The following is a 23990-nucleotide window of genomic DNA, read 5'->3' on the forward strand; positions in this document are numbered from 1 at the left end:
GCAAATATGTATCTTGGCATGAGCCTTATGCTGGGCCTTGGCAGAAAATATGCATCACTGAAAAGGAATCCTTATGACTAGGATTTGATGAGTGGTAGCTCTGCACTTAGAGGAAATAAATTCCTACATTAAGTACAGTTGCTATTGAAAAAAATGTAAAATATATTAAAGGATAGACATAGAAGTGTTTGGTTTGATCAGTGTTGCCCAGTGGATATTGGATCTGAGGATGCATGGTACTTACTGAGACTTGCCAACCCAGAGGTATTCTTATATTCTTCCACTTTTTAGGTTGTAACTTACAGAGCTCTTACTATGTGTGAGACCTTGTACTAAGTGTTTTGCATGTATAATTTTATTTGTTTTTCCACCCTCTTTCCCTTGTTTACTTTGCTCCAAATGAGCACATTGACCTTCCTTCTCTTCCGTCATTTTTCTTCACCAAATGTACTAAACTCATTCCTTCCTCAGGATTTTTGCACTTGTTATCCTGTGCCCCTGGAAGTTCTTCTGCCACATCATTGAATGGCTGGTTACTTCTTATTAGTCAGATTTCAGCAAAAATGTCACCTCCTTAGAGAGGTCTTCCTAATCATCCGCTTAAAAGTAGTTCCTGCCTGGGCTTCGCCCCCTTCCTCATTTTATTTTCTTCTTGGAACTTTTTACCTTCTGAAATTTGCTTTCATTGTTTATCTATTTATTGTCTAAAAACTCTTTTTTATTCTGGACAGAGACTAAGCTCTTGATGGGCACATACTCTGTCATTGCTGCTTCTCCAGTACATAAAATGATGCCTGACACCTATTCCTATGATTAAATGACTTATCTAAGGTTACAGACTAGTGAGTGATGGAGTCGGGGTTCGCACTCAGCACTATCTGACCCCGGGATCTGAACTGACGACTATATGCTGTTTTCTTGCTTCCAGTTTCCATGTCCGTGTACCATGGTCCCATAAGCAGAAAGCATGCATGGCAGTTATGTATACTTGGGCTCACTGCTACTTAAAATGGCCAATGGGAACACATAAATGGAGCACCAGTTAAATGCCAACAACAACATTAAAAGGCATCAAAAGTATCCTGATCCACAGAGAGAGAAACTAAGTTCAGATCAATGATGAGTTTTTATGTCTACAATGTGTCACAGTTCAGGAGACAGAAGCTGAGGAATCCAAGGATTTAGAAGTGTCCATTCTTATCTTACTGTTAAAAGAAGAGAGATTTTTGTCTTGAGGCTCAGAGAGTGGATTTAATTCAGCTCCTCAGTCCCTCACTCCTGCAGTTCCACTCTGTTACATCCTGTAGGTTCATGCGTCCTCCATAATTTTTAATGAGTTATTTGGGATCTTTCAACCAGATAGAAACTTGCAATCAAGCTGGTTTCAGAGAATATCTCTTTCCATATCAGCCAAGGAGATTTTAAAGGACAAAGTTAATGAAGACCCAACTGCTGCAGACCATTTTTATGTAGATAATGCCTAAAGTGTAGTCAGTCAGACAGACAGCGATGTGTACTGGAAGAGACAGTTAGGGGAAAGAGGACCTAAGCCAGGAGCAAGGATTGAGAGGCCAGAAGTGGACCTAGAGCCTGAAGTTTCCCTTCAACTTTGCCTTTGCTCTTAATTCATCCTGTGGCCTTGAAGTTTTTAAGCCTCTTGGGTCTCAGTTTTCCAAGCTGTCAGACACGACTGAGTGAGTGAACTGAACTGAAAAGGAGGAATTGGATAAATTCGCAGTATCATAACTACTGAGGTCTCCTTTTTCATTTTCTCTTATGAACCTCTTGTGGTGACATATCTTCCAACTTAATTGCATTTATTGAATAAGAGTCACACTCTCTATTTTAAAATTAGTCAAAGCCATGGAAACTGACAATTTTGAGCTTCTCATGTGCATGAGATTACTGTGTTTCCACATGGAACTGATATGATCCCATATCAACAAAGGCAAGTTACTGCATGTTATAGTATGCATCCTTCCTATGGATGAATTAGGGTACCCTTTTTTGCAGGGTTGTCCCCAGTGCTACATTAGAAAGCGCGTAGTTGGGAGCCACTAGATTGGCCGATTTCTTGGGTCTCTTGGAACTCATTGGAGGAGCCTGTAAAGGGTAGTTCAGTTGATAGGTTGGGTGTAGAATGTGGGCTGTGTGAAGCAGAGGGTAGAAGTTGGACCCAGTAGACTTTATTTTGTAGGGAAGTTTTAGGCTTACAGAAAAATGAAGGGAAAGTGCAGAGAGTTCATGTATACTTCCTTAATGCCCCTTATGCAGTTTCCCTTATTAACATCTTGCATTAGTGTGATACATGTGTTACAACTGATGTGTCAGTATTGATATACTATTATTAATTTCCATAGTTTACCCTAGGACTCACTGTGTTATACATTCTGTGGGTTTATACAGATTCGTGATATGTGTCTACCATTACAGTGCTGTTTAGAATGGTTTCATCTCCATCCTCCCCCACCGGTTCCTCTGTGCTCTGCCTATTCATCTCTTCTTCCCTCTTCCCAAACTCCTGGCAACCACTGGTCTTCCCACTGTCTCCATAGTTATCCCTTTTCCAAAATGTCATATAGTTGGAATGATGAAGTATATAGTCTTTACAGGTTTGCTTTTTTCATTTAGCAATCTGCATTTAAGTTTCCTTCATGTCTTTTTGTGCCTTGATAGCACATTTCTTTTTATTGCTGCATCATCCTCCATTTTGTGGATTACCAGTTTGTTTATTTATCCATCTGTTGGACATTCTGGTTGCTGATGCCTTTTATTTAGTTGAATTTTTTAATTACTATGATGGTTAAATCACATGCAGTTGTACAAAATTATTCAGAGGGATCCTGTGTATCCTTTATTCAGTTTCCCCTAATAGTGATATTTTGCAAAATTATTGATCAGTATTAGAGTGTTCTATTGCTCAGATGGTAAAGAATCCGCTTGCAACACAGGAGACCCAGGTTCAATCTCTGGGTCAGGAAGACTCTCTGGAGTAGGAAGTGGCGACCCGCTCCAGTATTCTTGCCTGGAGAATTTCATGGACAGAAAAGCCTGGGCAGGCTACAGTCCATGGGGTTGCAAAGAGTCAGACATGACATACAGTATTCATACAGGATATAAACATTGATGCAATCCACTCATCTTATTCACATGTCTCTAGTTTTGCTTGTACTCATCCATGTGTATATTTTAGTGCTATACTATTTTGTCATGTGTAGGTCTGTGTATCTGTCACCCCACAGTCAAGATATTAGACGTTTTCATCACTGCAAAGATGCCGGCCTTATGTAACCTCCACATCCATCTTCCCTCTGCCCCTAATCTCTGCCAACCACTTCTCTGTTCTTCATTTCTAAATTGTTGTTATATCAAGAAGTAGTAAATAGAATCATGCAGTGTACTAGTTTGCTACGACTGCTGTAACAAAATACCACAGGCCCAGAATGTATTTTCCAAAATCCTGGAGGCTGGAAGTTCTGGATCAGGGTGTTGGCAGGCTTGGTTTTGTTGGCTTGCGGATGGCTACCTTCTCGCTACATCCTCACATGGTCTTTTTTCTTTGCCTGAAGACTCTTGTGTGTCCAAATTTCCTTTCCTTGTAAGGATATCAGTAAGATTAGATTAGGACCAACCTTAACAACCTCATTTTAAACTTAATTACCTCTTCAAAGGCTCCATCTGCAAATACAGTTGTGTTCTTAAGTTCTAGGGTTAGCACTTCAACATGTGAATTTTGAGGGGGACACAATTCAGCTCATAATATGCAGTATGTAGCCTTTTGATACTGGCTTTTTTCACCTGACATAATTCTCTGGAGATTCATTCAGATGTATCAATAGTTTATTCCTTTTGATTGCTGAGTGCTATTCCGTGGGATGTTTCTTGCTGCTGCTGCTGCTAAGTCACTTCAGTCATGTCCGACTCTGTGCAACCCCATAGACGGCAGCCCACCAGGCTCCCCCGTCCCTGGGATTCTCCAGGCAAGAACACTGGAGTGGGTTGCCATTTCCTTCTCCAATGCATGAAAGTGGAAAGTGAAAGTGAAGTCGCTCAGTCGTGTCCAACTCTTAGTGACCCCATGGACTGCAGCCTACCAGGCTCCACCATCCATGGGATTTTCCAGGCAAGAGTACTGGAGTGGGGTGCCATTGCCTTCTCCAGGAATGCTTCTTAATGCCTTTTAATTTTATGTACTTCAGGTCAGTGCATTTCCTACCTTTATTAAGGGCTCTGAATTAACGCAAACATAGAATAAGCTAAACGCAGAGGTAAGGAAGCTGTGAAATAGACCAACTTTAGCACTAATTTCCTTACACTGAGTTATCATATGTAAGCCTTAAAAACCAAGATTTATAATTTTTAAATTGTTATTTAAAATTAAATTGCTGAAGATGTTATATTTTAGAGAGAGGTACTTCTTACCAAGATATTCTAAATTTAAATACCGAAAATATTTTTATGACTTAATCGTCCCCCTAGAAATGTTTAAAGATATAGATTTCAACTTTTGGTGGCCTATGTCCTAACCCCTTCTTCCACATGAGCTGCTGCTTTTGTTAATGTGATCTGCCACTCATCACTGAATTTAGCTGCCTATGTCTTTTTGAAAATCTGCTCATGAGACAGATTATGCTTCATCAATTTGAGAGAATATAGTTGGGACATACAGCATCTCCTGCTTGATCAGAAGGGAAGAGGGACAGTCTAAAGAATGATAGCAAGGAAATGATAACCAATAACAAAATTCCTAGAGAATCCTTCATTAAAATGACATATTAGGAAAAATATACTGGCATTGATAAAATGCAGAAAAATTTACAAGCTGATTTCAGAGCAATAAGGTTTCATTTCATTTCAAGTTTAGAATGTAAAAGGCTAATAGGCAGAAGGTTTATAAAAAGCAAAAGTACAGAAACCATGAAATTTGCAGTTCACAAGGGTCTAAATTATATAATTAAATGTCGTGAACATGAAGGTCTTTAAATTTGTAAGATTTCATTGTTAAACTAATAAAAAGTGAATGTAGAAGAAATAATTTCTGTATCCTTGTATTGAAAATAACAATTTATGCTGGGTCCTCTTTATAGCAAATAAGATGCTTCAGATTATCAGCCCAACACAGGTTCTTGAACTTGTTGATGAAATCACCAACAAAGCAACAACTCTGCTAGCACTGCTAACATTTGCTCCATGAGAACTGGAAACCATACTAACCACTTTAAATAATGTAAGCCTCACGGTGACCTTATGAGTTAGGTACTATTAACATTTCCATTTGAGAGTCAGGGACACAGGGGCTTAGAGAGGTTAAGTTACTTGGCCAAAGTCACATCAGCTAGGAAAGCTTGAGAGTCAAAAGTCATAAGTTTTGTTTTGAATTTTAGTTCTAAATAGATTGGGGAGGTAGTAAACATAGTAACATTTAGGTCTATTTAGATCTAGGATATAAGATAGCAAATTGTGAACCATTGTAATGAGCCAAGAAATTGAAAACTTCATTGCAAAATCTTCAAAGTCTGTGTATAGTTGTGGCCTTTTTATTCCCTCACATTGAATATTGTCACTTGGAGAATTGGACACAAACAGAAAATGCCATGGAACACACTGAGTATTCATCAGCATGTCTGTGGATTGCTATACTGAAAAGCCATGCTCCTTCCCCAGATAGAGTTTTACTTCCCCCAAAATACAATGATAATACATATATATAACCCTAAACATGCCTAAGCTTAATACTTATTTCAGGAGAAATAAATTGGGTATCCTCACAAATAAATTGGAACAATTTATTTCAAAATCATTCTACAGCAGCCCTGTCCAATAGAACATTCTTCAGTGAAGACAGTGTTCTGTATCTGCCTTGTCCAGTATAGTAGCCTCCAGCCACATGTGACTAGTGACCACTTGAAATATGGCTATGGAAATTCAGGAACAATGGAATTTTAAATTGTATTTAATTAGTTTAAATTTAAATAGCCAAATGTGTGGTTACTGTCTTAGTATAATTCTAGACTATGTTAATTATAACAGATATCATAAAATTCTAAGTATACCTGTTCCTCATTTTATCCTGGGTCAGCAGAGTGAGGAAGAAGGTAGAAAAGGGAAGGGATGGTCAAGTCCAAATGTAAAATCATTTTCCATGTTTATCTGTCCCAAATTCAAGCTGAGTTTTGTTGACAAAATTTGGGAAGGTTGAAGATTTGGCAGGCTTGCCTGTCCCCTTGCCTGCATGAACATGTCAGCACCTCATTAATCTTGTGTTTAAACTGTGAAGGCCCTTTTCCCTCCCAGTATAGGCTTATTTTTAAAGGATTTTTCAGTGCTCCCTTTGCATTTCAGGATTTTATATATATATATATATATGTGTGTGTGTGTGTGTGTATTTATAAGTTGATCTGTAGATTAATTGCAGCATTTATTTTATTTAACTATATTCTAATCATTTCAAATTGAAATGAGAGAAATTATTTTGGGGTAAGGATGTTAAAATGTATGGTGTTATGAGTTTTGAGGAACATATAAGGTGTTTATTTTCTAGAAATTTAAAGGCATGAGAATTCTCGGTATCATCTTTCTCCAATTATAATTGGTCTTTCAATGAAATAATCCTATCACACATGTGGCCTTGGTAAACCCTCTCTTGCCAAGAAAAGAAAGGCATATGGGGTGTAGTTTTCTTTCCTAACCGTTTTCAGTTTTTGTTCAACGTAGGAATTAGATGACAGTGTCTTTAAACGATACTGAATATTTTAAGCCTGTAGCAGTCTGACTTACAGGTGCATGTTGGATTGTCATTGCTTTTTTTTTTTTTTTCTTAAGACAGACGTCTAGAATAACCACTTTCTGTATTTCCTGACACTGGAAACAGATACCGTTTGTCATTCCTTTTATAGTTTCTTCAGCTAACGACTCCAGTGACCACTCAATTGTGGTCTTGTAGTAAATCAAAAATTCTTTGAAAGACCCAGCTCCGTTACATAATTGTAAATGTCCCACGAAGTCATCACCTAAACTGAAAAGAAAAATGAATTTCTGTTGCTTTAAATAATATAGAGTCTGTCGCCACTCATAGTACTTTTCGAAAATAGAAGAATAGAGAATTTTCTTCTCCTCTCCCTCTTAGTCTTTCTCCTTCTCTTCCTTCTAAATTAACCTATAATTGATGAGGCACACACAGAGCCTCCAGCCGTCGCATCTGGTTGGTCAATCATGAAGAAAGAGAAAAACCACTTTGCAAACTGCTGCTTAGAACTGACTGTGTCCTTCCACGAATGACTTGCCCTGGCTGGAATTTTGGATATCACAATGACTAAGGAGAACACGCTGAGTCCCTAAATGGACTCTCTTAATTGTTTACTTTGCATTTTAGTAAAATAGAAGTGAAAACTAAAATCAGGTGCGGATCCGAGTCCTGCTTGGGGTTGGATCTTGATGAGGACCCCGAGGGAGAATGGAGGGGACCCCATGGGAGTCCCCCCAACAGTCATCCCTGGGAGACCCCAGAGTGGGACCCCACTTCCTGGGTCTGAGGAAGTCTAGACCCTCTTGGTGTGGGGGAGAAGGGCCTCGAGTCTGCAGAAGGGAGGGCCCAGAAGGAAAACAGAAAAATTGTGTTGCCATCCTGGAGGCAAAGGGGCAGGGAATCTGCTGTTTTTAACCAGGATGCTTTGAGGTCAAAGAGGTGGAGACAGTGGAACTTTTAAGTGTGGCATCCATTGGTGGGGGTCTGCAGGGTTGGGAGTGGGGTTGCTTTTCCAGGCAGGGCTTACAGTTCACAGGCCCTGCATTTTCCCCTCTGCCCAACTCAGGTGATGAAATCAGAGTACTCATTTCCCAAGACTCTAGAAGGCAGAGTTCCCTTTCCCCAACTTGGAGAAAAGGCTTCTCAGAAGCTGGGGCCTCAGTATGTGCCAATCCTTGTAAAGCGTTTCACCTCTTCAGGGGCTAATGCCTCTCGAAACCAAGAACAATTAAAGCACCAAAACCAAGAACAATTAAAGCGCGAGTCTTCTCAAGCAACTGGGGAATTGAGCAAAAATAAATCAGAAATCCTCAGCCTTGGCTCTGGAGGTTTGCCTCATTATGAGAGCAGATCTATTAGCCCTCTTGCCATTGTCTTTCATTTCTCAAGTGAGGTGATTCTAATTAAATTAATCTGCATGTCAATCTATCGGTGATCAATCAAAGAGCCTGAGGTCCCCCCTATGCTGCAGGGTGCTTGCGGCTGACAGGGGCTGATAATGGAGGAAGAAATAAACTGTCGAGCAAAGTTAATTAGTCAACATAATAGGTGGATTAAACGGGAGCCGGCTGATTGCTGTTTCCCATGTCAAAGCATGAGGTGGGCGCTGAAGCTGCAATTACAGACAATTATTATATTTGGTTGTAAGAGGTCGCATGAATAAACATATCTCTGTGGGTTTCAGTTTTAATCCTCTTTCCCATTTAATATAAGGAGAAGTGTAGGTCATTTCTTCTCATTGTTTTAGTCAAAGTTCTCTGAGAAAATACCTTTGCCTGGGTCCCTTCTGGCAAACTCCAATCAGTTTATGGGACCGCCAGGGTATCTGGTTGTACCTTGGGCCAAGGCTTCTTTTTTTTGGCCTTGAAACACAGCTCTAAGACTCTTAATTAGCAAAGATTTTTGGGTAGTGGTGGTGATGGTGGTGAGGGGGGCTTTGGTCTGATGTCTGCTTAACTAAACTAATGTGGGTAGAAAAAAGTACAAGAAACCCCAAAAAGACACCCAGGAGAGAAAAATGCATCCCAGCTCTCACTGAAACCCCTCTTTTTCATTTCTCTCTCCTCTTAACCCTGACACAGTGATGGTGGGGGGAATATTTTAAAGATTCAAAAGATTTTTATTTGCATGATCAACTGTGATATCTGCTTCAGTGTCTAAACTGAAGGGTAATTTAGGTGAAACACAACCACCCTTGTGTAAAAAAAAATATGCTAATAAAGATCCTCTTGTTAAAATTATGGTTAACAGTGTACCTTCTGCTGTATAACTATAAACTGTGCAATTTTACTTAAAACTGCATCAAAAGCGTTCCATGCCAAAGACCCACTCATCAATAGCTCCTCTTGTTAGACTTGTACAGCATAAGCACCAGTTATTATGTGAAATAGCTATGCAATTTTCTGCAGCTCCCAGCTGTTATTTATTTAACTTGAGTTTATTACCCTCCGTGCTTTTATATTAAAATGTTCATTCATTTCTCTCTTCTGTCTCCAGGTCGTGGTGTCTACGACAGTCAATGTGGATGGCCATGTCCTGGCAGTCTCTGATAATATGTTTGTCCATAATAACTCAAAGCATGGGCGGAGGGCTCGGAGGCTTGACCCCTCGGAAGGTACGCCCTCTTATCTGGAACATGGTAGGCGAATCATTTTCATTGGTTGTCATTGCTACTTTAACTGTGCATTTATTTGGTTTCTTTCTTCCAACGCCACCATCTTTTCTACCCCTTTTCAAATTTCAAATGTCATGTTGAACAGTGTTGATGCTGAGTATTTCAATACAGGAAGATATCTCAGAGGCCCAGGCTTTCTTGTTGCACAGGTCCCTACCCTGGAAATGGCTGACATTTCCTTCCTTATGGTGGAAAGACAGAGGGAGATTGGACCACTGCTTTATTTTAAACTGCCACTTGATTTTAAAAACAGTGAAAGGCCAAAGCAGGGCAACAAAAATCCTGATTTTGAGTTTTTTGAGATTTTGAGTATTTTGAGTTTGTGGTTGACCTGGTTGTATAATGAGCTTCACTTTCTTTACAATCCTAATGGTATGTGTCTGTGACCATACATTTAACTTCATTTGGAGATAAGGTTCCAAAGTCTTGGTTAGATGTGTTTCTTTTTGCATATAAATTCCAAACTAAATGTTCCTTCCATTTATGTGCCCTGTGCATGCCCCACCCCTCATCACCACATGATGCAGCCTGCTTTATGTAGGCAGATTTTGGTGGGGAGAAATCATATTTGCCTTTATTTTATGGCTAGTTAGTTGTACCTTTGAGAGGTCTGGAGGAAACCAGACAAAAATTTGAAACAAAGTGAATGTCACTCCAAGGAATAATAGGCTGGACTGAGCGTATGTCCAAATGTTTCTGAGCTACCTGTATATATATATATAGTGTATCCATCTGTTCATCATCCATCCATTCATCAACACATCTATCCATCCATCATCATCCATCCTCTATCTATCCATTCCAGTCATCCTTTATTTATCCATCCATTTTTCATCCATCCATCAATCCACCCAAAAAACTGCGACTGAGTTTCAACTGGATACCAGTCACTGTGCTAGGTTTTCTCCAATCTCCTCAAGTTAAACTCTTCACTTATTTTCCCCATTTCACTTTCAGTTTGCTAGGTCATCAGAATTCTCTTGAAAACACTACCACACAAAGTACCAGCTGATTGCCTGATTTTTTGATGGACCACGAACTGTCCACGATCTAGTTCATAGGGTAGAAAACTCCTTTCTCTGCCAGCATCTCAATTTAATAAACACGCTACTGTCATCGTGTATGCCTGTTTGTGTGTGTGTGTGTGTGTGTGCCTAAGGAATACACAATCTTTACTTTTTATTAATTAGCCAGATGGAACACTCTTAGAAGGGATTCTATACCACATCCAGTTTTACAGTCTTTTTAAAGTAAACCATCATCTTTCAAAAGCTGCTTCTTTATGGTTTCATTAGTGCTGGGATGGATGGATATTACTTTTTGCAGGAGGCCATTTGAAACACCTGCTCATGATCACATTCCTAGCTCCATTTCTGTACTTAAAATTATTTGGATCCTCACTTTATAGTAATATTGCCATTTTTATACCCTTGGAGTCACTTCAGACTTTGTATGATTAGAGATATTGAGTTTAAAGGAAGAAGGAAAAAATAGGTAAATACTCAGTGGATACAATTTGGACAACAGTGGCTTAAAAGCCAAAGTCTTATTTCCAGCTCTGACCGTTAGTTACTGTCCTGTCTGGGAACTGACTTGACTGTCAGTTTGGTATCTGACAGTCATGGGTTCATAGTTCTAAAATGTGCTCCATGTGCAGACCACACCCAGGTTCCCATTCCTGCCCTTGGGAAGCTGGTGGGAGAGGATATGACACCTTGCAAATCATCCCTTCACCAAAAAACCCGCAAAACAAACTCACTAGCCAGGACACCTCTAGGGCTTGGAGGTCAGGAACATTATTTTACATCATGGCATGGTAGAGAAAGAGCCTTGAAACCTAAATCAGTTCCGAGCTTCACTTCTAGCCTCTGTGTGACCTTGGACAAGTCAGCTTACCTTTGAGGATCCTTAGTTTCTTTCTCGGCAAAGTGAAGGTGATGATCTCTGGGGGGTAAACAAAAAAAAATGTGCCTTGGGTGGGGGCAGGTCACATACAGAGGGGAAGTTGGCTGGGTGGAGACTGCGGAAGAAGGGCAAGTTCATGCTCTGCCGACCCAAGCCCCAGGCAGTTGTCATCAAGGGCAGGGAGAGCCCAGGTGGGCCAGATGTTCCAGTCTGACCAGAAGTAAAACTCTCTCAATTTTTAATTGTTGGTAACAAATTACAAGTGTTTTAGCCCCTGAAGGGAGGACAGGGGAAAAAAGTCACTTAGGTAGAAGACAGCCAGAGGCTCACAGTTTGAGATTTCTGGATCAAAATGTCTGTACGCTATCTTCCAGCTGGAACGTTCTCCCTTCTAGGTGGACATATTAATGTTTCAGTTGGGCTACCGTTTATACTCTAAGTTTTAAAGACAGCATTTTATTCCTCTGCTGCAGGTGACCAGTCCACAGATGACCATATTCTTACTCAAGAAATAATGACATTTCACTGTGTATTCATGGTTAACCATCTCTGGGACCTGAGTGTGTCCTATCTCCTTCAGCTAGAGGGCCTCCCTCTCACCAAAACCTGACTTCATTTCTACCCAGAAGAAGAAAAAGGCAGACACCTTGAGGTTCTCAGTAATGACAGTAACGTGGAAATCTGCTTCTCTGCAGAATGAATCAACCAACCACACATAACCACCCACTCATTTAGACACTTCAAGCTGACACATAAATACCTACTCAGCAGAGAGTGACTATGGGCTTCTTCATGATGCTGTGTGGGAGTGGACTTTGATGCTAATTCACGTCGACTTGAGGGTATAGTAATACTTTATCTTGCTATTAAACAATCCAATTTGAAACTGACTCACAGAGCCATACCCCCTCGTCAGCCCCTGCCTCTGCTACCTCCACCTCACAGAGCTGCCCCACAGTGAGACTGCGTGTGCTGTTTTCACCTCCTAGGTGACTTGCAAGAGCCTTGTTTTCCCTCATTCTGGGCTCCCTACCATCTCATTTACAGGTAGCCTGAATTATTTTGAGCTATTCTGCACATCTCTTTTTATATCCTGCTTGTCAGGCAGTTGGAAGAAAGTTCTCTTTCGTGGCTCACCTTTCTGCATATAAGAGAAATAGAGACCACACTTTACATTCATGCCGTCTTCCCTGTGTGACCCACAGACTCACAAACCTCCATGCTCAAATAACTGTCCCTGTATTTCAAGTAAGAGAGCTGACAAAGGCAAATTTATTTCATAGACTCCTGTGTGGTCCAGAGAGGGTGAATCCTGGCACGTTGTAGCTCATGGTAATTGCGCTCCCTCCTATTTTTTGCCTTCATTCATAAATACTGAGATTTTCTTTGGCTGGATATTTATGAGAGAGTTTAGGCCAGTGAGGTTTTCTCTTTCAGCAGTAGTGTTAGGGAAGATGTATAGCTGTGGAGAGAGGCAGCCCCAGAACCTAACTGCTCTCAGGATTCTGATTTTTGAAAAAAACGTAGACTTGGGGTCAAAGACCCTGAGCTGACCCCAGGGAAGGTAAAATGCACAGCCCTGGCTCCTGTGCCCTTCCGATCTCCCCATCACTTGGGCAAATTCCTGGGGACTGTGTGCTAGGGATCTTCGAAGGGCTTGCAGGGTATATTACCATTGTTCTTCTGAGATTTCAAGTTGTGTTTATTTGAATGTAAGGCCACATGTGGCATCCGTTTCTCTATTTTTTGCCCCCTGTTGCAAAAAGCAGTGCCCTCACAAAGCTGTAGTGTGGGGACCCTGCCAGCTTGCATGCGCTAACACTTTATTATCTAATGATCTAATATGCAACAAGGCAAAGTGCTGGTGCTCATCATTCTGACATAGAATGCTGGGAGAAGTGACTAAATTACTTTATGTACCATTAGCGCTAGCAGCCATGGTGAACTCACCGGCAGCATTTATGCAAATGGCTATGAATACACTACTGTCTTTGTCAGGGAGCCGGCTGACAAGCACTTTAAATGCTCATTTTTTTTTAAGGGGACTTTTTTTTTTTTTTTTTTTGGCGTGCATGTGTTTTTCTCCCTCCCTCTACTCTCTCCCCTTTCTGTATTACTGGGTAACTTGCCTCCTCCAGGGTCCTTGGGGAAATCTGAGGGGGTTAAGAGCTCATCTGTCACCCTTCCTGGAAGTGCAGTTAAGGCCTTAGTGAGATGTTCTTGAGATTAAGAGTTTTTTAAAAAAATTGTTACAAATTTGTACAAACCTTGATATTTACCTTAAAAATCAGTAGGACTATATTAATCAAGAGCTTTTGGAAGATGAACATTTTACTGTTCTTGAGTTCTGACCTGAGGACTTAGTTTTTTGGCTCAAACACCAATGTTTAAAGACACTTCTGGCTTTTTTAAATGGAAAGCGATTGAAATTTAGTTTTGTGGGCATCGGATACAAAAGAATTCAATCTCCCTTCATAGTAATTACAAAGATTGAAATGTGAAGTACAATGATGCCATTATGATGCCAGGATCCCAAAATAAAACAGAAGTGGGATTTGGTCAAACTAAAAATCCTTTGTAGAATAAAGATTGAATGGTATTAGACTCACTGGGCCATCTCCTTGCTGTAAGTACAGTGATATTTGAAAGAGAATCCGATTTTCCCAACTGCTAGTCAGTTCTGACTTTTCCATTGTAGTGGCCCCTTCCAGCTGCCCCTGACAATATGGTGTTATTCTTGCTCTTTAGCATTTGACCTTCTTTAATCCTTTTGCTCCAGACAGAAGTGGTTTTTTGCTTCTGTTGGTTGCCCCTGGGTATCCAGCCCCATTGACTTGCAGCTGCACTTAAATGTGTTGTTTTCTGGATGTGTGGAGAAAGATGGCTCAGGCTTGGGGAGATGACTCCAAATTGAGAGACGGTATGGAGTATCCAAAGGCACAAAGGGCCCTCTTCTCCCCTCTGTGTAATGAGGCCCTCAGAAGTGGTTGGTAAGTGTCTGCTGGACCTAGAGAGAGGAGGATGGGCTGACTGGAGAGCTGGATTCTAGTCCTATCACTGCCATTAACTAGCTTAAGGAAAAAGGAATCCTGGGGAAAGGTCCCTTTGCTTCTCTGACCTCAGTTGTGTATGTTTTCTCAGGGCTAGCTGGGGCCATCTCTAGACCTTTCCATGTGTACTATCTACTTTTCTTTTTTAATTGAAGGAAAATTGCTTTACAATGTTTTGTTGGTTTCTGCTGTACAATAGCCCAAATCAATCATAATTATGTTTATATATGTCCTCTCCCTCCTGAAACTCCCTCCCTGCTCCCATCTCACCCTTCTTGGTCAGGCTCGCTTCCCCGTGTGGTATAGCAGCTTCTCACTAGTTATCTGTTTTACACATGATGGTGTATATATGTCAATGCCACTTCTCAACTCGTCCCACCCTCTTCCTCCCCTGCTGTGCCCACAAGTCCATTCTCCACATCCGTGTCTCCATTCCTTCCCAGCAAGTAGGTTCATCAGTGCCATTTTTCTAGATTTCACATGTATCACATGCACTATTTTCTGATGCTCTGGACTGAAGCCATTGACACGTACCTTCACTCAGCTGGTATCTCCTGAGGTGCCTGTGGAGAAACAGAGAACTCCAAAGACTTTTCTAGTATTGCCCTTTCTTAGGTGTCAGTAAGGTTGACCTCAGATCATTCCTTCCTCCATTCCTTCATACTAAGCCTCCACCACATGCCAGACAGGGAGCTAGCTGCAGGAGCACAGGCAGATAGAGTTGCTGTCTTCATAGAAAGTATGATGTAAATAGAGAAGGAAGATGCTAAACACAGTTTACAACTAACTCCTTAGACTTGTGCATCAAAGGGGAACCATAAAAGGAGAGAGGAGGAACGAAGTGTCAAGAAAGGTTTCTTTGAGGAAATCTCACTTATGCCAGAACCATGAGATGAGTAAGCTTTCATCTGACAGGGGGCGGAAACAAATATCCAGGCAGATGGAAGAGCATGTGCAAAGGCTGTTTTGCCTAATTGAGTCCGAGGAACCAGAAGCAGCCTGCAATGGCTCCTGTTGCTCTGGCCACACGAAGCGGCAGGAGACGAGTTTGGGGAAGCTGCTGAGGGTCAGATCATGCAGGCCTGTGTGGATGCCCAGGCCATGGTCAGTGACAGTTGTGAGATGATATGGGAGAGCCAGGCAGGGCTTTTAAGAGCTCAGTGTCAATTACGCCGACTCCTAGTATGTCGTAAAAGCCTGGGGCAAGATTGCTCTGAGTGACTTATAACCTTGCCCTTCCCTCCTAGCTTTTGGGAGCTCATCAGGGAGTTGACTGTGCCTTGGAGCTGTACCCCTCATCACTTCTCATTCTGTTAACAGTGCATGTCTTCAAAATAGGAAGAATGTCCCAAATTTGGAGAGTTCTTTCTCCAGATGGTTTTGGCTTATCGAATTTCTTTTTTTGTAAATAGCTTAGCAAGAGTTTACTTTCTGAACTTGTAGAGACTTACCTTTCTAAGGCCTTTAGATTAAAGGGCTGCCATGCTTTTGGATGTATGAAATGTATATTATCTAACCCCAATCAAAGAAAACTAGATGATTGAAAATAAACAAAGAGAAACATACTGTCCCAAGTCTCTTGCTCCCCTCCCTCCATGGTCCATGGCTAGACACTCACCTCATCCTGAGTGAAGAGTCACTGAAGTATGGACGGTCATCTAACACAGCCCTTCATATTCCAAAGAAGAAAACTAAGGCCTGGAGAGGGCATTAGCCAGCTTACACTCACATGACTATTACCATCAAAATCCACTTAAAGCTGCACTTGCCCATGGTATGCTGACCAGTAAGTATGGATTTCAGGGGTTGCACTGATGTCAGAGGATGAAGGGTCCACCCCGATGCCTTTCCAGTTCTGGCTGGCTTAGACTTGCAGGATTCTCTGGGATTCCAAGGTCACAAGAAGAACATCTATGAAATCTCACCAACTTCCTGACAAATGCCGTGCGCCTTCAGAACACAAGGGCAGAGGATGAATGACTCAGAGCTTTACGCTCGGACAGTGGCCCTTTATGGGACTGGTTGTGGTGCAGAACTCCAGCCAGGCCCATTTCAGTGAAGGGTCTAGTTTAGCAGAAAAATATGGGCATCATCTCTTGTTACCAAGGGTGACATGTCACTTCTTATCAATTGATTTTTTTCCTACTTGAAAAGCAAGTCAGATGCAAGAACAGAACATTAGGGTTAAGAATATCCAGATGAGTTGTAGAGGACAGAGACCCCAGATTTTTAAGCATCACATCAGGTCTTTTTCTTTGAGGAGCACAGAAGATGTCTTTTTGTCTTCCCTTGCAATAGAAAGGACCCGGCAAGAAGTCAAGATAATGAACAGGGATGTAAGTGAAGACTGATTTTCAAAGTCTCCCTTGAGTAATCCATAAAGCAGGTAACCCCAGAAATCCTAACACTGGAGACTTGGGAGCCAGTAAGTGCTCAGTGTCAGGCAGATTAAAGAGTTCATAAGCCACAAGGCACTGCTAAGCAGGTGATCTACTCTGTCTTTATTTGAATATGACACCACCAGCCAGCGTTGCTGACAAAGGAGAGATAGTGCTCAGACTTTGCCATCCTGCTTAATAATGACCAGGCAAGGTGATAGTATGTATTCTTTTTCTTCTTCTTATTGCTCTTGTTATTTTTGGACTATTATCAGCTAACATTTATGGAGCATTTGCTAATGATTTTGCTTATATCATCTCATCAAATCCTTCAACAAGCCTGATCAGCTGTAACAGTTATTTTCCTCAGTTTACAGATGGGAAAACTGGGGTTTAAAGAGGTCACCAACTTACCCAAGGCCACAGTCAGAGCTGAAACTGGGACTCAAGCCTGGTCCACATAATCACAGAGCTCTGCATATCAGTGGGGCCGACAATCTGACACAAGTACTCACTGAGCCCTTACTATACTGGGCACATAATACTGTGGGCAACGCATTGTCAAGATGAGGAAAGTGAGACTAAAGAGAGGTTAAGTAATTTGCCCAGAGTTACATAGCAAGGATGTCGTAAATTTAGGATTCAAACCCAGAAAGCTTGACTTTGGAGTCCATACTTTATTTCCTTCTTTTTAAAAAGACTCATTTATTTGGCTGTGCTGGATCTCAGTTGTGACATGAGAACTCTTAATCCAGACATATGGAATCTAGTTCCCTGACCAGGGATTGAACCTGCGCCCCCTGCATTGGGAGTGCAGAGTCTTAGCCACTGGACTACCAGGGAAGTCCCTTAGAGTCTGTCCTTTCAATTACTTACTCTATACAGTATGCTCATAGTCTTTCTGTTTCTTGTCCTACTGTTCTTAATTTTTTTCTCAATACAAGTAAGGCAGTTATACTTATTTGCTGTGCTTTCAAATAGACCTTTGAAAAGTTAATCCAGACGTATCTTTTCTTGTTTTTAATGGGCATATTACATATGTTTACCTGAGAGTTTATTTTCCTTCAATAGCCTATTTTTCTCATGGCTATAGTCAAATCAAGAAAACACTTCTTTTATTTGCTGACATATATGTTTTTCATGGGGCTGATAGGATAAGAGAGAGAGGCTGGTAATATTGTATTTATTTGCAAGGATGGTCTAACTCATCTCTGTAGAACTCATTTGCTGACCATATGGGCTCTCTGGCATGTATTAAGTTAAGTGTTAGTAGCTCAGTTGTGTCCAACTCTTTGCAACCCCATGGCCTGCAGCCCACCAGGCTCCTTTGTACAAGGTAGAAAAAAAGGAGACCACAAGAAAAGTGTGAAATTGTGAGTTTTAAGACTGGTAGGATACTAAGAATCTCCTTGTTGGGGTACTGAAGAGTTACTGAGCCTCACCCCACAAGAAATAGTTTTCTTATATAAATTTGTTGACAAACCTGTCAACTGTGGGAAACTTCCCACAGTTATTTGGTGTTTTGTGTGACCTAGTAAATGAGTGAACCACACCTAGCTTATTTTAATAAGCACATAGTGTCAGAGGAGGGCATGGGAGGAGGGGACAGAATGATGCTTTCAGCTGATAATAACTTGGACCGAAACAGCAGAACATTTTAAGCCTATTTTTTAAAAAATTCGGTTACAAAAGCATCATAATTCCAATTGTGTTTATCTGCATAATTGATTGTCTCAAACCAAAGGCCTCTTCCTAATTACTTTCTACTTACTTGAGGATATCAGAGGATTCACGTAATATGAATATGCAAATAAGAACTTCTGTACTGGTCATAAATCTTATTAAGATAAGATATTCAGGGGCACTGATCAGGATGGGTTTGAAACATCTCTTTGTTTGAACCTTTTTATTCATACATGTAGAAATAAATGAGAACAGAGCACTGCCCCTGCTTTGCTATGTGACATCCACTGTGTACTTTGATTTTGGGGTCTCAGTTTCCTCATCTGTTAGCTGGGGATAAGGGGCTTGCTGAGCCCTTTAAGCCTTGATGATATGCCATTTGAACCCAGCTGATCTATTGAGCTGTGATACACTCACTGCTTTGGTGAGTAGCCACCAAAATACCAAGGTGATGGTCATTCCACAGGACAGACCTGAGGCCACTTCCCTTCACCGTGGCATTTATGCAGGAGGTTGGCAGTGGGTCCCAGGTCCTGAAAAAGCCGCACAGTGTGCCATACGCAGGCACTTGTGCCTTAGGTGGCTCTCACCTGGTGTTCTCTCTGAGTTCCTTCAGCTGAGATGGTGTAACATTGACTTCACTTGATGGTTAGCAGTGAGATTTTGGACTAGTTTCCCATGCAGTATGTGTATCATTTTAGGTGGTGGGGGAAAACATTAAAAAAAAAAAAGGTAAAAAAACCCAGTAATGTCTATTTATATATTATGTATAAAATAGATAACTAATGAGAACCTACTTTATTGCACAGGGAACTCTACTATGGTGACCTAAATGGAAAGGAAATCTAAAAAAGAGGGTGTGTGTGTGTGTGTGTGTGTGTGTGTGTATATAGCTGATTCCCTTTGCTGTGCAGAAGAAACTAACACAACATTGTAAAGCAACTATACTCCCAACAAAAATTAAAAAAAAACTCTCAAAAAATAGTTTTGTCTATCTTAATGCATAAGGGAAAAAAACCAAAACAGAAAACAAACAAACAAAAAAACCTCACGATAAACAAAGCATTCCCAAATTGTGACCTACAGCTGCTGTTGCTTAGAGAAAGACTAAATTTAAAGAAAAAAGTAATTCAATGTAAAAAAATATAGCAGGTATAATCTTAATTAAGTCATAAAGTAAGTGATAGGAGATGGAGAAAAATCAGGATTGTTTTGGAGGGCTTAGGGGGTTGAGGGAAGTAATAATTCTTTCATGTCACCAGGAAACAGTATAGGACCCTGGGAAACACTTTTTTTTTTTTTTTTAGATGAGTTGTATATTGTTTTTTTAATAGAAAACCTTTTTAGTTCAGTTTACCATGAGAATAGACTTAATGTGTCCTCATAGGATTTTGAAAATCAAAATGTCTCCCAAGCTGTAAACTCTGTTTTTATTTTTAAACAAGTAGTGTCTGCATGTCAGAGAGCAGAAATTAGTGTGGAAAGGAGGATTTGAGTCAAGGAAGAGCATCAGCCAGGGTCCACCCAGGCAGCGCATTATGATAATATATACGGAACCAGCTGGACACTGAGCAAAGCTGACATTGTGTTGTCAGGGGCAGAATCGCCCATCAATTTCGAAGATAGGATTTGAGTTCAAATGACAGAAAGAGCAGCAACTGTGTTGAAACTGATGCATGGGGGAGGGGTGGGGCAGGCAGGAACCAGCCAGGCCTAAAGACAGGAAGTGCTGGTACCTCCGGAAGGGGGTGGCTCTGTTTTCTCATCTGGCTGCTACCCTTCCTTCTAACCTTAACATCTGTCAGCAAGATCCACCTGGGCCCTTGCATGATTAGAGCCCAGTGCAGGAGGAGCTTAATGGTGCTAATTTTAACCCCCATGAGAATGGAGTGCCTGCTGCTCCAAGGGGGACCGATCAGCTTAGGAAACCTGATTCCAGAGAGCCTCAGCTTAATTCAGTGAGGAAGCCCAGTGTGGGTGTCATGGCGGTTAATAACCATTGGAAAATGTCTCAACTCTTTTTCAGCTACTCTGTTTAGCACCTTAATATCTTAACTCTGATGATTCTTCTTTAGTACGTTTGTTTATTCCATCAGTTATCTACTTATGTTTATTTATTGACTGCCTGCTCTATAAGACCATAGAGATGCAGAGGTGAACAAGGTAGGCACCGTTGTTGACATTGTGAGGTATATGGTCATGTAAGTGTCTGTTTATGTGTCGATACAAAGCAAATAATTGCACATGAAATTACTTAAATTGCAATGATGGTCAGCACTATAAGGAGCAACACAGATTGCTAAGGGATCTTTAAACAAGAGAACACAGCCAAATCTGAAGAATCAACAACACTTAAAAATAAGGAGTAGCATTTGTCAAGCAAGGAGGGAAGAACAGTTTAGGCAGAGGAGGAAGTGTGTCCGAAGTTTCACATGGGAACAAAATATTAGAAGCTTGGGGGAGAGCTAATCAGAAAAGTGCCTTAGGTCTGAGATCCATTTTTGAGAAAATAAGTTTGGAAATTTTCCATAGATTGCTTTCTCTCTGACCTAGAGAAGTGGATCCAGTGTATTTTTGTGATCACAGGCTAACGGAATTCTTTGCCCAGTAAAATGCTAGCTTTCAGGGCAATGTTTCGAGTGATGGTGGTTTTGCTATTTTGATAGCAGCCTTTGAGCATTTACTACCCATCATGTTTAATACTGAGCGCATTATATCATCTCTTTTAATGCTCTTAACCACCATAGGAGGGCACTACTATTATTCTCTCCACTTAGTAAATGAGGAACACTGAAGCCATCTTTCAAAAATTTGGTTGCAGCCAAAAAGAAAAAAAGAGTGGGGTTTTGTGCCCGCAGCACTTGGACCTCCAACCAGCTGACATAGGCGGCCATCACTACTGTTCTTTCCTGCTCTTTAGTCATTGCTGATTCCCTTGCATTGGACTTCAGAGGTGGAGAGAAATTCTCCTGCCATTTGATCATGTAATATAATTCCTGCTTCAATTGAAGCAAATTGACGACGTTACTCAAAGGCAAATTGAAAAGCCAGATCTGTGCTAAATCCCCAGGGTACGTTAGTTGGCATGTGCAGTGATATATGGGAAGGTGCTTTTCTGGGTTAAGATAAAAAATCCTGGTATCACGTCACGCTATCGGGCACCCCATCTCAACCTCTGTGTGCCAGCTCTGCAACTTGAAATACTCAGTGGACAAAAATGAAACTTTATAGAAATTAGGTGATCATCATCCTTATCAGATGAATACGATGCCATCTTGAGTCTAGTGTCCTCAGAAAATAAGAGATTTATCTGGAGAGGAGCATGAGAAGTGTAAGGCATGGATTGTAGGACTTTCCTGCCAGCCTGCCTTGGGCAAGTTGGCTGGGAGATGACCTAGTAATTAAAATCCTGCTTAAACGTATGCTGCTGGCCAGTCATAACGGAGGCACCGACATGGGAAACCAGACAGTAACCAGAGAAGGAAAAGAAAAGCGAAACACAAAAGTAACACCGTCGAGCCCACAGGGTGCAGAAATAGAACTGAATTGGCCGAATATTTATCTGACCACTAAGCATGAAAGCGGAACCTAGGTATTGATATATTTTTATCCCAATCTGTGAATTTAATATTTTATGTGTGAACATATGCTCCTGGGTGGCTGGTTTATTTAATTGACAGTTGCAATCAGCAGGACACCAATTGTTCAAACCCACGTTCTTCCCCCCATAGTTCTGGGGGTGATGTGTAGCCGGAGAATATGGGGAACAGAGACAGGGACAGTGTCAGGCTTGTGGCTTCTTCTCAACACATCAGTTTCTTTCATCCACTTTGGGGCAGAGCAATATACAGATGTCAAAAGGCCTAGAAATAGCAGTAGACTCTGGCTGTTACTGAGAAGGATGATTAAAATTGACGTGGTTAGTACAAATCGAGAACTTGCATTCTTTATGATTCTTTGGCTACTTCTCTTTTGCGCACAGTAGGGAGGGCAGCAGGTACTGAGCACCTACTGGACTGGAGGCAGATGCTTTAGGCTATGTTGTGTGTGGGGCTGTGGATGAGGGAATGTGCCCCAGCATTTCTTTTGTCATTTCTTAGTAGAGCGGGAAAGCAGAGTTTGGGTTATTCTTTGTTAAAATCTCCTGGCTGAATCACCAAACCAGCTGTGTTCTTCCAGTAACAATTTTGTGCAACAAATCTATAAAGTCAAACCTCAGATTCCTCTACCTTTCAACTTTGGCAAGATCCTAGAAACTCTCCTTGGTTTGGTTAGCTAATGCCTGTGGAATCCAGTCCTTGTTGCTCAGAAAAAAAAGTTGGAGAATCTAACGGTAATAGGTTACCATTTTAGGGTAACCTATTTAATCTGTAAACTTTTATCATTGTGTATGCAAAATTCTATAATGAACACCATTGAAATGGATAATGTCCAGGCTGAAAATGAAAGTTAAGGGGAGCTGTGCTACATTTCAAAAATACAAGCTCTTGTGGTACTATCGCTTATATGCGATGTTTGGACTCTGTGTTTAGCAGCCCAGCTTACAACAATAGAAGATCTTCTCAGCCTCGAAGTCTGGCAGTATTTCCAGTGTTCCTATGTTTAAGTTGGCACCTGTGGTATTATATTAGGATGCCATTTTTTGAACTTGGAAACAGAAGAAGGTAAAGAGAAATTTTACTATAATTCATATGTGGAGCTGAGTCTTAAGGGAAAAATAACTACTTGGAAATAAAGTAGTAATATTCTGTAAAGTTAATAAACACCCACCCTCTGTCTTGGGAATAAGGAATTTCACAACTAAGATTTTATGGGACTTAGGCTATGTTTACATGATTGAAGTGAGTATTTTAGCCAAACTGAGCAGAAATTTCAAATATACCCAAAATTGAAGGGTAGTTTGAGTGTTTTAAATATCTGTCTTTATTGACCAATGTGGATTCTCAAAGTCTCAAGTTCAAATGAGTTCCCAAGCTTCAGTTACCTCATTTGTAAAGTGGAATTTAAAATAATATCTCCTTGCCCACCACTTGGGGTTGATATTAAGAATAATTGAGATAATATATGGGCTACCCCTTGAAAATATAACACTACTAGTTAATTGTCAAGTATTGGTTAAGCACAGAGTACTGACCCATCCAGTTTATGAATGAATGAAGTCCCTTCCTTCAATGGATGTGTTGATAGTTGGGTTGATTTGCATACATATACACATGCCCGGCTGTACACACACCTCCGTATGTGTATAAAGGTAAAAGTTCAAGAAACATGTGCAGTAAGTGACAAATGAATGGGAAAGACGTGAAGGAGTTCACTGAAGGGGTAGTGTTTGTAGAGTGGGATAGAAACAACTTCCCACAAAAGACCAGTCTTTTGGAAAAATACTGTTTGGGTGGAAGTGAGTGGTATAACCTCCTAGTGAAGAAAGGAAGTTTCCTAGTGGAAAGGAGCAAAGCATTTTTGGAGACAGTGGATTTGGAGAGCCAGCCATCATCATCTCTGTTTTCTTCTTCCTGTCTTCCTCTTCCTCATCCCTTCATTCTGTCTGCTGAGCT

At 40.9% G+C, this 23990-nt stretch overlaps 1 protein-coding gene and 1 non-coding gene across 10 annotated transcripts in view; one reads left to right on the forward strand and one right to left on the reverse strand.

The window, feature by feature from the left end:
• EBF1 (EBF transcription factor 1) overlaps positions 1-23990 on the forward strand; it is a 430756-nt gene that overhangs the window by 287048 nt on the left and 119718 nt on the right. For 6 of the 9 annotated variants that reach the window (XM_044947384.2, XM_044947386.2, XM_025292317.3 and 3 more), the window contains one exon: positions 9242-9383. In XM_044947384.2, coding sequence (XP_044803319.2) covers positions 9242-9383 — 142 coding nt within the window. The remainder of the gene's footprint in view (positions 1-9241; positions 9384-23990) is intronic. The other 3 variants (XM_006052632.4, XM_006052633.4, XM_025292321.3) reach the window with 1 other exon arrangement.
• TRNAG-CCC lies at positions 17523-17595 on the reverse strand. Its single transcript has one exon. It is a non-coding gene; the product is annotated as a tRNA-Gly (tRNA).

Source organism: Bubalus bubalis, chromosome 9 (genome assembly GCF_019923935.1).
Source record: "Bubalus bubalis isolate 160015118507 breed Murrah chromosome 9, NDDB_SH_1, whole genome shotgun sequence".
Taxonomy (NCBI): Eukaryota; Metazoa; Chordata; class Mammalia; order Artiodactyla; family Bovidae; genus Bubalus; species Bubalus bubalis.